The 13,769-nt window shown below is 43.2% G+C and overlaps 1 protein-coding gene across 5 annotated transcripts in view; it reads left to right on the top strand.

The window, feature by feature from the left end:
* Positions 1–4,224: 4,224 nt before the first annotated feature.
* The window catches only part of LOC121864688 (galactose-3-O-sulfotransferase 4-like), a 62,359-nt gene continuing 52,814 nt past the window's right edge, over positions 4,225–13,769 (top strand). For 3 of the 5 annotated variants that reach the window (XM_042363870.1, XM_042363876.1, XM_042363849.1), the window contains exon 1: positions 4,225–5,041. In XM_042363870.1, the coding sequence (XP_042219804.1) occupies positions 4,994–5,041 (48 nt within the window). In that variant the 5' untranslated portion in view covers positions 4,225–4,993. The remainder of the gene's footprint in view (positions 5,042–13,769) is intronic. The other 2 variants (XM_042363864.1, XM_042363857.1) reach the window with 2 other exon arrangements.

Below are 13,769 nucleotides of genomic sequence, written 5' to 3'. Positions count from 1 at the left end.
ATCAGATCAAATGTGCGTCTCAATCCTTTGGCAGACAGCGTACCAGTCTGTAGCTGTTGGGGGCTGAATTCAGCTACAAAACTGCAAGCAGCGGTCCTCCCCAGTATAACAACGATACATGAATCACATACAAGTACACAAGACATCTCGAGGCGCTTGAGAACTTTCACCAATGTTTCCATCTTCCGAGTCCGCTGGGAAGACGGTAAACGAATGATAACGATTAATTTATTTACTTACAGTGCCTCAGCATGAGAACTGTATCAGACTTGAGAGTGAGCAGTGGCTCGAATCTTCGTTACTTCCTGGGAAGGCAAGAAACACGTGAGCTAGTTTGTGTACAGGGAGTTTGTTGGTCATTTAAACAAGGCTGACATAAGGATGTAAGTCACGCCATCACCCTCAACCCACTCGGTGTTTGAGGCAGCACCTGCACACCAATCATGACCCTTTTTCACTAGGTAGGAGGATGGACACATGTCTCTGTCCAATGAAAATCAAACAATTATAAGTAAAATCGACATACAAACTGATGACTTCTCTTTTAGAAGTACCTACAGTAGATGTATATGTCTCTTTGTTTTAAATTTTTGTGTTTGGTCTGCCCGAGAAGAGCAGTAATAAACTATAACATAATCGCCACCCAGGATAAAGAAGCTACCAATAACGAACTTTAGAGTGTGAGCTGCGACCTCGTGGAATAGTCTGCCTGTGGATGCTGTAATAGCACCTTGTGGCAACTCTTTTCCTGTCCAGACCAGCTGTTAGACCACCATTGGTGTATACTGGGGTACACTAAAGACCTTGTATGTATACCCAGCACCTGCCTATAGTGTGACTCTGAGAAGTGAGTGAACGATGAATAAAACCCCAAGAGACAATCCATCTTCCTAACCTAAACGACAGGAAGCGAATACCAGAGACGCAAGCCACGGAACCTATCGATGCACAGAGCAAAAGGACTTCTATTATTGTTATACAGAACTATTGTACACACACACACATACACACACACACACACTGACGGTAGTGATCGCTATGACATAATTAATATGCTCGCGACGTATTCATAGTGTCTGCCAATTTCAAGATGCATAGATGATTCCTGAGGGAATAGCTGTGTTTGGAAGCTAAGCAAAAGATGCAGTACAGTACTGGTAGGGTTAATGGGTTATGACTGGTGGGTGTGTGTGTGTGTGTGTGTGTGTGTGTGTGTGTGTCCGTGTGTGTGTGTAATAATAATAATAATAATAATAATAATAATAATAATAATAATAATAATAATAATAATAATAATAATAATAATAATAATAATAATAATAATAATAATAATAATACACGGTTTATTAATAAAGTTGCAGCCGGTGGCTGAAAATATACAAACTTACATTTGATTTAGACATAATGATATGCGTTCAATACATTTACAGGGCTGTACAGTACATAAATCAGGAGTTGTTTATTATTGACAATAGATGGGGTAGTGCTATTCTTATATCTATTAGTGCGGGCTCTTATGGGCTGAATTTTGTTGTAGTGGCGGACTGCGCGAGATGGGCGGGGGACTGCCGGTGGCAGGAGGTGGCGATGACGAGGATGGTGCAGTAGTCCACTGCCAAACCTTGCTAGTGCTTGGTGGTGGAGGTCACTGAGGGATGATATTTCCAGGGTGGAGAGAGCGTTGTTGTAGCCAGAGTAGTCTGCGCCGAGCATGATTCTGCAGGCCCTTTTTCTGTACCTTCTCCAGCTGACGTTGTTGGGTAGAGTTGAGAGAAGACGACCAGGCTGGTGACGCACACATTAATTTGGGGAGAATAAAGGCGTTGTAGAAAGTCCTCAGCTCTGACGTGGGTGCCCCAAGTGACCTGAGTGTGTGCCCGTGTGTGTGTGTGTGTCCGTGTGTGTGTGTGTGTGTGCGTGTATGTGTGTGTGTGTGTGTGTGTGTGTGTGTGTGTGTGTCCGTGTGTGTGCGTGTGTGTGTGTGTGCGTGCGTGTGTGTACGTCTATCTGTGTGTGTGTGTGTGTGTGTGTGTGTTGGTCTATATGGCAGTAAATGGTACACGATCACATTTGTCAAATACGTGTTAACATCAGTACCACTTTCAACAGCGTCTGTATCTCACGGAGGTTGGACAATGTTAGCCCACAAGTCGTCGGTAAACATTAAGAAGTTGTATATCTTACAGAACCAGCGAAGCAAGAGCTGTATCTAACTCGGCCGTCACGACACCCTCTGTATGGCCGTAAGAGGGTTCAACATTTATTTAAAGCAACACCCTTCCTGCCCCTTGCCCCTCCTCCCCCTTGCCCCTCCTCCCGCAACCCTTGTTCCACCTCCCCCACCCCTTACCCCACCTCCCCCGCTGCTCCTCCCCTCACTCCTTGCAGCGAAGGCATTTGACAAAGTCTGGCATGACGGTCTAAAATATAAGATCCTCCAACTCAGACTTCCCACCAACATTGAAAAGCTGCTTTGCAACTTTCTTGACGGCAGAAATGCCAGACTGGGGGTAGGACAACACACAGGAGAGACCTTCCCACTCATGAGCGGAGTCCCTCAGGGGAGCGTCCTCTCCCCCACCCTATATATTATCTACACAAGTGACACACCGCCTCCCACTAGAATAAGTAACAAAGATATTATGTATGCAGATGACATCACTCAAATAACAACACATCAAGGAAAATCGCGAGCGTTACAGGCCGACAACACCAGGCGGGAATTAGAAAGGGTAAATAATTACGAAAACAATGGAAAATCCAAACCAGTCTCCCAAAATTCACAGTGATACCCTTATGCAGAAGGAAAACCCAGCCATTAGTACCAATAATGCCCTGATAGAATACAAAAGCAGAGGCACCCTCCTGGGCCTGCATATATCCACGACAGGTTACTCCCACCATGTCCACAGCAGGAAGGAAAAAGCAAGAAAAGAGCTGAGAAAACTATACCACTTTAAAGCAGTTCCTGAGAAAATAAAACTCCGCCTGGTGACATCATTTATCACACCGATATTAACTTACCCAGCAATACCTCATCATACTATGAGCACCTGTCAAATATTAAAATTACAGGTGGTTCAAAATGAAGCCCTAAGATTCGTCACAGGTGAAAGATACCCTTTCACCAGAACCACAGCCGAGATACATAGAGACCTGAGAAAGAAAACCATCAACCAGCAGCTGCATACCCTGGCCAGCAGAATCTGGCAAAAGATAGAACGATCAGAGCAAGAACTCCTTCAAAGACTCCCACCACATAACGACAGCAACATACATGGTTCCCCAAAAGTTACCAAATCTCAAAAGGTCCATTACCACCCCCGATCTACACGGCCAGGCAATTGACAACCTCCCTAGACCAGCATCCGCCAGTGGGGTCAGCGGAATATGAAATAAGGCCCTTAAAACACCCATATATGGGACAGGGTAGGAAGTCTAGTGCCTGTACCGACAGACAATAACTAACCCATGACACAACCCTAACACACTATTAGCTTAGCTAGGCGGTCAGCCCGCCCTCTCTTACCTCCTCCTAAACTTCTTCAATTTCCGAACTATAACTTCCTTCCCCCACCTCTGATCTTCCTTCACCTTTCCTTTCTCTACAAAAAAAAACTTGCCCCTCCTCCTCTCACCCCTTGCCCCTCCTCCCCTCACCCCTTGCCCTCCTCCCCTCACCCCTGGCCCCTCCTTTCCCCTCACCCCTGGCCCCTCCTTCCCCCACCCCTGTGTGCTTTACGAGCCGACACACACTGCGGCGTTGTTCATTATCTTACATAATTCTACTACTAATGTCAGCAAGGTTACCCAAATCGTTATAAATACTCGACAATCTATTGGTAACTTTAGCTCATCAATGACCGCATTGATTTTATTGGTGCATCTAATGCAAATTGGGAAACAACCTTTGACTGTTACTCGGTGTGACTGGGTGGCACGAAGAGGAGAGGGCGGGGAGGTAGAGAGGGAGGAGGCGGAGAGGGAGGGAGGCAGGGAGGAGGGAGGGAGAGGGAGGTAGAGAGGGGGGGGGGAGGTGAGGGAGGGGCGGAAGGAGGGGGCGGGGAGTTGGAGGGGGAGGGGACGGTGAGGTAGAGAGGGAGGGGGCGAGGAGCTAAGCTGGTAAAGGCATTTGGGGGAATAGGTAGGCCTTGGGGAATGAGGCGGCAGGAGGAGAGACGGAGAGCGAGTAAGCGACTGAGCGTGAGCGAGGTAACGACGCCAGCGCTCGGCTCCGGTGGCACTGGCAGTGTACCCGGTGATATCGTGAGGGGAGGAGTTCCGCTGTTGAAGCTCTCTCACTCCCTCTGGCATCGTGACAAGAGTGCCAGACGCTTGGCACTTGATTTACTTGTTGAGCCGTCTCTCCTCACCTGGGAATGGGTTTACGTGCTTACATAATACCGCAGTTGGCTTGTGTATGGTGTTATCTCTTATGATATAATAAATACTGTATATTCGGTATGTAGTGATAATAGTAGTGAGTATCTCATCCCTGGTGGCAGCAATGTGTGTGTTCTGGGTGTTTTGTGATAGCTAGTTTAACCCGGATGCAAAGTGAGTACAGTCATATCATTGATCAGTGATGTAATTACTAGGTAAGAACCCATTGATGTAATACATCTACAGGATGTTGTTTGTTGGTAGAGTCCCAGTCATTACACAGTCAGCCACTTACTGTACACTTGTAAACCAAATGTTAATGAAGTGAAGTTTGCATCAGAAACGTGAACAGTTGTACAAGTTATTAGTGTGAACAACAGTTGTACAAGTTATTTCTATGAACAATGGTTGTACAGATTGCACGTGTGAACAACAGTTGTACAAGTTACTCGTATAAACAACAGTTGCACAAGTTACTCGTATGAACAGTAGCTGGTCAACCTACATCCCGTGAATTTAGCGAGCCTCGGGCAGCTGTGCCATATTTCCAGTTACGTGATCGTTTCCTCAAGGAACTGTGAGCCGAGGAGACTTAAACTAACCCGTAAAGATGCAGACACAATTCAGACAATACTTGGACGTTGAGCGACTGTTTAAGGTGAGATGTTTAGGTTGTGGTACTTAATATAGAGTAAACTACTTATCTCTGAAGGGTAATGTACTATGTTGAGGGACGGTGAACCACTTAATGTGCTAGCCACCTAACGTAAGCACAACCAACTAACATGTAGGGAGATCATTGTTGACATTTATTAATTCTCCAGAGGGTGAAGTGCTTAAAGACTTTGGAGAGGTAGAGTAAGCTTCTCAATCTCCAAAGAGTGAAGTGCTTGGAGTCTTTGGAGAGGTAGAGTAAGCTTCTCAATCTCCAGAGGGTGAAGTGCTTGAAGTCTTTGGAGAGGTAGAGTAAGCTTCTCAATCTCCAAAGGGTGAAGTGCTTGGAGTCTTTGGAGAGGTAGAGTAAGCTTCTCAATCTCCAGAGGGTGAAGTGGTTGAAGTCCTTGGAGAGGTAGAGTAAGCTTCTCAATCTCCAGAGGGTGAAGCGCTTGAAGCCTTTGGAGAGGTAGAGTAAGCTTCTCAATCTCTAGAGGGTGAAGTGCTTGAAGTCTTTGGAGAGATAGAGTAAGATTCTCAATATAGCGCCACAGTTTCAGTTCCCCGGTTCGGTATGTGAGAAGGATGTTATTCATTCTGTCCCTGCCGAACAAGTTACCAGGTTTTCTCCGGTGTGCTCCAGTTTCCACCTGTACTAACACAAGACAATGGAGGATAAAAACTCACCAGGAACAATAGGAGGAGGGAAGGGGTATTAAACAGCCTGTCTCAGTCAGAGCGATAAATTAAAGAATATTTAGGATGAGTCACAAACCACATATGGTAAAACAGTATACACTCAACTACTAAAGTCCGTTCGCCTCTCCCTCTGCACCACGAACCTCGAGAGATTGAGACTCATGAATCCGAAGCATTTATGGACAGAATAATGTATCCGTTTACTCCTTCGGGTTCATGAGTCTTAATCTCTCGGGGTTCGTGGTTCAGAGGGAGGGGCGAACATTCTTTAGCTGTACGGTAAATCTCAACGTGTGTTGTAATATATATACTGCATTGTAGCATTGTATGCACATAAAGCGATTGTGTTTTCACCGCTGCATCTGCCGGTTTTATAAATATCCTCGGGTTGATTTTGTTTTAATGTCTTGACTATTTTTATTTAATTCCTCGGCAACATTTTTAGGGTATTCAAGAAGTATTATTTTCTCGATACAAATTTTCTTTTCTTGGTCATCATGATTCGGTTTATCTGAGTACAAACCCTAAAGTGCATAACAATTACATCAGACCCCGCAAACTTCTTGAGGAATTGTATTATAATATTAACTTTTGCCTTTATTTTCTTACACCTGGTTAGGTTAGTTTCACATTGAAAATGTCTAGAGCATCACAGAGAGCCTATTTTTTCCGGGTTTAGGGCGACTCATATTTACAGTAATTATTCTAAACTACCAACCTGCTTAATGGATTTAAGCCTACCTGTGGTGCAACTACCACTGAAAAGTCACATCATTAATTTTAAGAGTTGACATTTTAAGTTTTTTTACACGAACACTTTAACCCAATCCAACTCAATTGTATATTTTCAGCCTCTAGCTGCTGTACTTTTCAACAAACTGTTAATTACTGTTGTTGTTGTTGTTGTTGTTGTTGTTGTTGTTGTTGTATATACATTATATAGTATTAAAACGTAAATGATGTTGTTGACACATGAGGACGACATGCACACGGGATCTAGGTGCTTGTTTTCATCCAGCGTTAAGAGCCACTCAAGCATGATCTAATATGCGTTGCTAAGGTGGCCAAGAGTTTGTTTATACCCACCGATTGCGTTGCTAGGTGACGTCAACGGCAAGTTCATGCTCATCTGAAGACCCATGAAACAGTCGTCGTCTGTCACCGTTCACAAAGCTTCTTTTTACAACATAAACAAACATTTTACAAAACATTCTCCCGGTGATGCATTATTGTTTTATTATCTTTTCTAGACATGATCCCATCCACTGTGATGCTTAAACCACAGTAAAAACATTATAACATTAACAAGTTTGAAAAAATCGCTTTACTCATTCCCACAGTTGAGATTGGCAATACAAAAAAAAGGTTTAATTTGCTTATTTTTTTATTAAATATATACAAAAATTACATTGTTATAGACTGCAGAGATAAAATACAATAAGAGTGTACTTAGACTGTATTATTATAATACTTATTGTTAATAGAACAGACGAGTAAACCTCACAGCGTTAGGTTAGGTGGACCGGTGGGGTTAGGTTAGGTTAGGTTAAGTGGGCCGGTGGGGATAATGTAAAGCAAAGTAATGTAAAGTATTATAAGTAATGTAAAGTATAAGTAATGTAAAGTATTATATGTAATGTAAAGTATTATATGTAATGTAAAGTATTATAAGTAATGTAAAGTATTATAAGTAAGGTAAAGTATTATATGTAATGTAAAGTATTATATGTAATGTAAAGTATTATAAGTAAGGTAAAGTATTATATGTAATGTAAAGTATTATATGTAATGTAAAGTATTATATGTAATGTAAAGTATTATATGTAATGTAATGGCTCAAATTCATATTGTGTTTGATAGGAAAATTAAAAATAGTAAATAAATCGTGTACATACTGTATAACCCCGGAGGACATAGTCTTTCACCTGGGATTTAATTGATCACGATGCTGTGTTCTCTCTTGTTGAAAGTTGAACATTTCTCTCTGCCGGACCAGTGTGTGTGTGTTGTCGCCTGAGTCACGTTCGTCAAACTTGTTCGTGGGGTTAGTCAGTTACGCCAGCATTGTTTACTCATTATCGTCTCTCTGTAGTTACATCAGAGTAATCTAGCAACATTAACTGGGAGAATAACTTTCTTCCCTAAGAAATCTTCGCCCTAGATTCTCAAAGAGTTGGTTCGATGTGTCTTCGTTAACTCAGGTAATGTTAAAAAAAAAAGAATAAATAAATATCAAAAAATAAATAAATATAATAACATCAGTAACAGCTCACCACTATCTCAACTATATACAGTATTTTCATTTGAAAGGTGTAAAGAGACAAAGTTGCTTGTCAAATCTGTGAATGTACCTAATTAAGGTGTACAGTGTGGGATGTCGTGAGACAGTCGGACTTCTTCCCTGCTTGCAGCCTTAGGCGTTCATGTCACTAGTTTGCTCCTGAATATCTACTTATCTTTAGAGCTGAGTGGAGGTGGTCGCGTACAGTGCAGGTCACTCTGCCTCCCTCCTTGTCTACCGAAAGCTTACTGTAGTAATTTGGAACTAATTTTCACAAAGTTGGAGACTGAGGAGTACGAGAAACCCAGGGACGAGTTTATGGGTTTCCTGCCAGGTGTGGAGATTCTGTCAACATCCGGTAAATGTATACTGTACACTCACCCGTAATAAGTCCTGTCAGTCCTCTCTTCCATCCATGAACCCTGAGGCTCATGAACCTGTGAATCCGAGACATGATACATTGTTGGACCCATAGATGGTGCACTGTGTGGCGTCTCGTATTCACAGGTTCATGAGTCTCAAGGTTCATGGCTGGGAAAAAGGGCTGGCAGGACTTTTTTGGATGGGTGCATATACCATGTTGGGAAGAATATTTTTAGTCCATAAAAAGCCCAGAGAGACAATACAAATATTGTCATCAAGTCTCTTCACCGAGGCGTCCCCTTGCCAAAGATCGAAGAGATTTGAGGCAGGATGATATGAATTGTTTGGGTTTAGATGACATTGTTTATGAAGACATAACATTCGACTTCCTTGTCGACAATGTGTCCCCGAGTATTGTATCGCCGTCTGCGTCTTCGTCTGTACTAGTATTTGTGTGGACCCAAAATAGCTCTTCACCGTATTACATATGACAGAGACCATTTTACTTATCAACAACCTTTTGTCGTATACAAAGATCCTCTCCTTGGGTGTAATGTCAACTGTTTATAATATACAGCATTTTCTTCTCTCTAAACCAACCAGTTCACATGTCAACACTCTTTCCCTGTAGCTGTATATATACAAACACAGTTTAAGGTACATATACAACATTTTCTACCACCGCCTTAGATAAAAACAACATTTTCTTAAATATAAACACAGCAGTTTACATATATAGCACCACTCTGGGAGACTGTGTGTGTGTATGTGGCACCACCATAACACCACTCTGGAAGACTGTGTGTGTGGTGCTGTGTGAAGAAAGGGCACCACACAGCAGCATTCAGGGAGACTGTATATATATATATATATATATATATATATATATATATATATATATATATATATATATATATATATATCCATCATCACTACAGATCGGTAAAAGTAGTTTTGAAATTCTCATGTGGAACACAAACAAACACACACAGACACTTCTTTTTTATTATATATATATATATATATATATATATATATATATATATATATAAAATAATCACAAGGAAAAAGAAAACACGAAGTTCCCAAGCGCTTTCGTGAATTCACATCTTCAGGGGTGAGTACAGTCTGTACTCACCTGGCCTTCTCTTCTGTGTTATCGCATATACCTAGATCACGCTTGCTTACAGTGATTTACTTGCATTTATATATATATATATATATATATATATATATATATATATATATATATATATATATATATATATATATATATATATATACATACACACATTACGAACGCTACTACCTTACTTGCTTAATCCTCTTCCAAAATCTAATAACAAAGTCTATATATTTTTTACGTTGGTGTATTTTCCCAGCGATATATTTTTTACCTTCAATTTTTTTTTTAAATTTTGTGTTTTTGCTGATGGTATTAATGCATCAATATACCATTTTGGAGGCGCTCAAGGTCATATGCAAGTCCACCTCCTATTGTATTGATTACTTATCGAGGTTAGGTTAGGTTAGGTTAGGTTAGGTTAGGTTAGCATTATCAACGTCTCTCTCTCTGCTGTGAAAACTAATAACTGATTGGGTGTTGAAGGTAATATTAAGGGTCAGCTTTACCTGACTTATCACCTATATTAAAGGCAGTACACTTAACACCTGATAAGACGATCAGTTAGTGTGTTACACTCTTGTTCACGCTACTACCACTATCACCATTGCTGCTATAACCACTATCACCATCACCACCATCAACTCCATCACCATTAACACCATCACAACACCACTACCACCATTATCACCATTTGGGAGTGTTTTCCACCTTACAGTCTGTTAAACCAAAGACTTTCAGGCCACGACTAGATGGATAATCAATGAATTTCTGAGATTTGGAAGAAGAAAAAAGTGTATTACAGTCTCTGGTGAGAAAGAGAGAGAGAGAGAGAGAGTGAGAGAGAGAGAGAGAGGGTGGGAGAGAGAGAGCAACGCCCCTCATACCATGCATGGTAGGAACACTACAGCCATCATTCTATCCATCAGCTGCCAACATGTACAGAGAGATGGAAGAATGTGCACTGACAACATTTATAATAACACACAGGTTTGGTAGAAATAACTCATTAGTACATGGTATAACTCTTGTCTTGAAGTGATGTAATGTAATCTCCAACATCCTCTCTCTACCGTCGTTATATAGTACTGCAAAAATACATAACACAGGGGGAAGGGGAATATATTTGTTATTTTTTAAGTTTGAGAGAACCAGCTGGGTTTGACTTTCCACAATACTACAGCGTAAATATAGTCAGACTCCGCCCCGTATAACCATTGATTAAGGCGGACAGAACCTTTATCGATGAACGACTAAAACATAAACAATGAAACGAATTTGATTCCGTCAACACTCAAACTGTGCTGGGTGTTGTGGAGACGCTGGGGACAGTTTATTCATATAGAAAATAAAGAATGTTTATTATTTTGTTTCTGACTGAAATAGTCCTAGACTGGCGTCAAGGTCTAAGTATAATGCCCAAAATAAAGCGAAAATTTTGGTGGCTCGCTTATGTGAGTGCTTTGGTGGCTCGCGTATGGTGGGCTAAATTGGTGGCTCGCTTGGCTTGTGGCTCCATTGGTGGCTCGCGTATGTGGCGTAAGTGGTTGCTTTGGTGGCTGGCTCCAAAGTGGTTGCTTTGGTGGCTCGCGTATGTGGCTCCAGCTCTGCTTTGGTGGCTTGCATAGGTGGCTGCTTTGGTGGCTCGTGAATGTGCCTCCTTTGGTGGCCCCGCGCTTTGGTGGCTCACGTAGGTGGCTGGTGGCTCGTATTGGTGGCTTGGAAACGTAGGTGGCTGCTGGTGGCTAAGTGGTTGCGTTGGTGGCTGTGGTGGCTCGTGTATGTGGCTCCTGGTGGGTGGTGGCTCTTTGGTGGCTCGCGTAGGTGGCTGCAGGTGGCTGCTTTGGTGGCTCCGTAGGTGGCTGGTGGCTCGTTGTGGTTGCTTTGGTGGCTGGCTGTAGGTGGCATTGGTGGCTCGGTGGTTGCTTTGGTGGCTCGCATGTGGCTCCATTGGTGGCTCGCGTAAGTGGTTGCTTTGGTGGCTCGCGTATGTGGCTCCATTGGTGGCTCGTGTTTGTTGCTGCTTTGGTGGCTTGCATAGGTGGCTGCTTTGGTGGCGTGTGCGTTGTGGCTTTTTGCATGTGCATAGGTGGCAGTGTGGCTGCTTTGGTGGCTCGCCAGGTGGCTAGGTCAATCATGTTTGTGGCTCGCGGTGGCTCACGTAGGTGGCTGCGGTGGCTCTGCTTTGGTGGCTCGGGTGGCTGGTAGGTGGCTGCGTGGCTGTGTGCTTTGGTGGCTCGTATGTGGTTGCTTGCGGCTCGGTAGGTGGCTGCTTTGGTGGCTAGGTGGCTGCCGGTGGGCTGGTTGCTTTGGTGGCTGTGCGCAAGCTGCGTGGTTGTGTAGGTGGCTGCTTTGGTGGCTCGTGTATGTGGCTGCAGGCTCGCCAGGTGGCTTGTGTAGGTAGCTCGTGTATGTGGCTGCTTTGGTGGCTCGTGTATGTGGCTGCTGTGGCTGTGGGCTTTGGTGGTAGGTGGCTGTGTAGGTGGCTGCTTTGGTGGCTCGTGTATGTGGCTGCTTTGGTGGCTCGCGTAGGTGGCTGCAGGTGGCTCGTAGGTGGCTGCTCTTTTGGTGTAGGTGGCTGCTTTGGTGGCTCGCGTAGGTGGCTGCTTTGGTGGCTGCTTTGGTGGCTCGCGTAGGTGGTTGCTTGGCTGTTTCACGAATCACTGTCATGTTGAGATCCTTTAGCCAGCGTGTAAGAAAGAAATTAACAGTTTTAATTACATAGTATGATCGTGATGTAAATAAACCAAAGATGGTGGTATGTGGTGCACCCAGAGACGCTATACTAATGGTCCCTGAGACAGTAAACAAAGAGTTTGTCATCAGTGTAACATGTAAGACGGACCACGAGTTCCTATACCATACTGGACCAATAGTCTCTAGGCCTGTACGTATGTGTGTGTGTCACATAATCTTAACAGAATCAATGTGTGTAATCATCAGGCACTTTTCTCTACAAAGGGTGTCCCTCAAGTACGGTATCTGCCGCCCTCTACTCGCCGGTCACGTTTACGTAACCTCTCGATGTGAAGTGTGTACTGAGATAGTGGTCTATCTCTCTCTCTCTCTCTCTCTCTCTCTCTCTCTCATCTTGCGTAGTCTCAAGGTTCTCATTATAAAAAGCCGACAGTCACAAGATGGAATAAAAAAATTGACAAAATTCTTCCACGTAAATATTTTCAAAATGGTTAGTCAATCTCGTTGTCTGTAGAGCAAGAGACAAGTGAAGCATAATATAAGACGAAACACGCTGATGGAAGGAACTCAGACTTAGCGTGTAGTCTTACGGCGGGGAAAATGAACACTAGGCAAGGTGGCCGCCAGATAGTGTGGTGGTCGGTACTACGATGATATTGATATTGAAACAGTTTATTTAGAGTCGGATCTTCTACAGTTTGACGTACCTGCAAGATTTTTGTCACATGTAGTTACACTCTCAGCTTTTTTCACCTGAAGATTAATCATCCCAATGCTAACTTATCTTACCTAACCAAACTTCACTTATTTTGATTTAACCTTACCTAACTTACCTAACTTAACCTAACCACCGTGTAGCGTTAAGGTGGTTAATCTTCTGGTGAAATAAGGGGTGTCTAATCTTCAGGTGATGCGTATTAGACCCTACCTAGATAACTGAATTTACAAAATTAACCTGTGACTAGATCCCTTGATGCTTAGAGCCATCACCTCACTCCATGCTGACCCAATACGCTACACGAAATAAATAGACGACGAGGCTGTCTTTAAGCTGACATTTCAACTCGGTAAAGCTTCGATTGAGGTTTTATATAATTGCTGCCATTAAGAACACGTGGCTCGCCCAAACTTGCCTAATGCGCAAATTTTCGAACTGACTGATTAGTGACAGGGTGACAGGGAGTTAGTGAGGAGAAAGAGGGAAAGAATGTTGAGGAAAGGAGAGATAGGGGGGAGGATGAAAGAGGAGGGGAAGAGTGAGAGGGATGGATGGGGCGGGAGGAGGGGAAGAATGACAGGGGTGGAGGGAGAGGGGTTGTAGGGTAAGGCGGGGAGTTAGTTTTAGTTTAACAAATTTATTGACAAAACTTGGAGTACAGTTTGCCTATTCTGAGTAATTCAGTCAGGTCTTGACACTGAGGGTGGTATCACTTCTCACTGCCAAGCAGGACAGAGGTTCATACACTAAGACATGTGGGTGATGTCACTGTTCACTGCCATGCAGGACAGAAGTACGTACACAAAGAAATACATCATATTCATTGACAGTATTGTTACGAGTTGGGGATT

The sequence above is a fragment of the Homarus americanus genome, unplaced genomic scaffold (assembly GCF_018991925.1).
Source record: "Homarus americanus isolate GMGI-L3 unplaced genomic scaffold, GMGI_Hamer_2.0 scaffold59578, whole genome shotgun sequence".
In the NCBI taxonomy this organism is placed as follows: domain Eukaryota; kingdom Metazoa; phylum Arthropoda; class Malacostraca; order Decapoda; family Nephropidae; genus Homarus; species Homarus americanus.
Note: the sequence above shows the minus strand (reverse complement) of the source record. Positions and strands in the feature narration are given on the sequence as shown.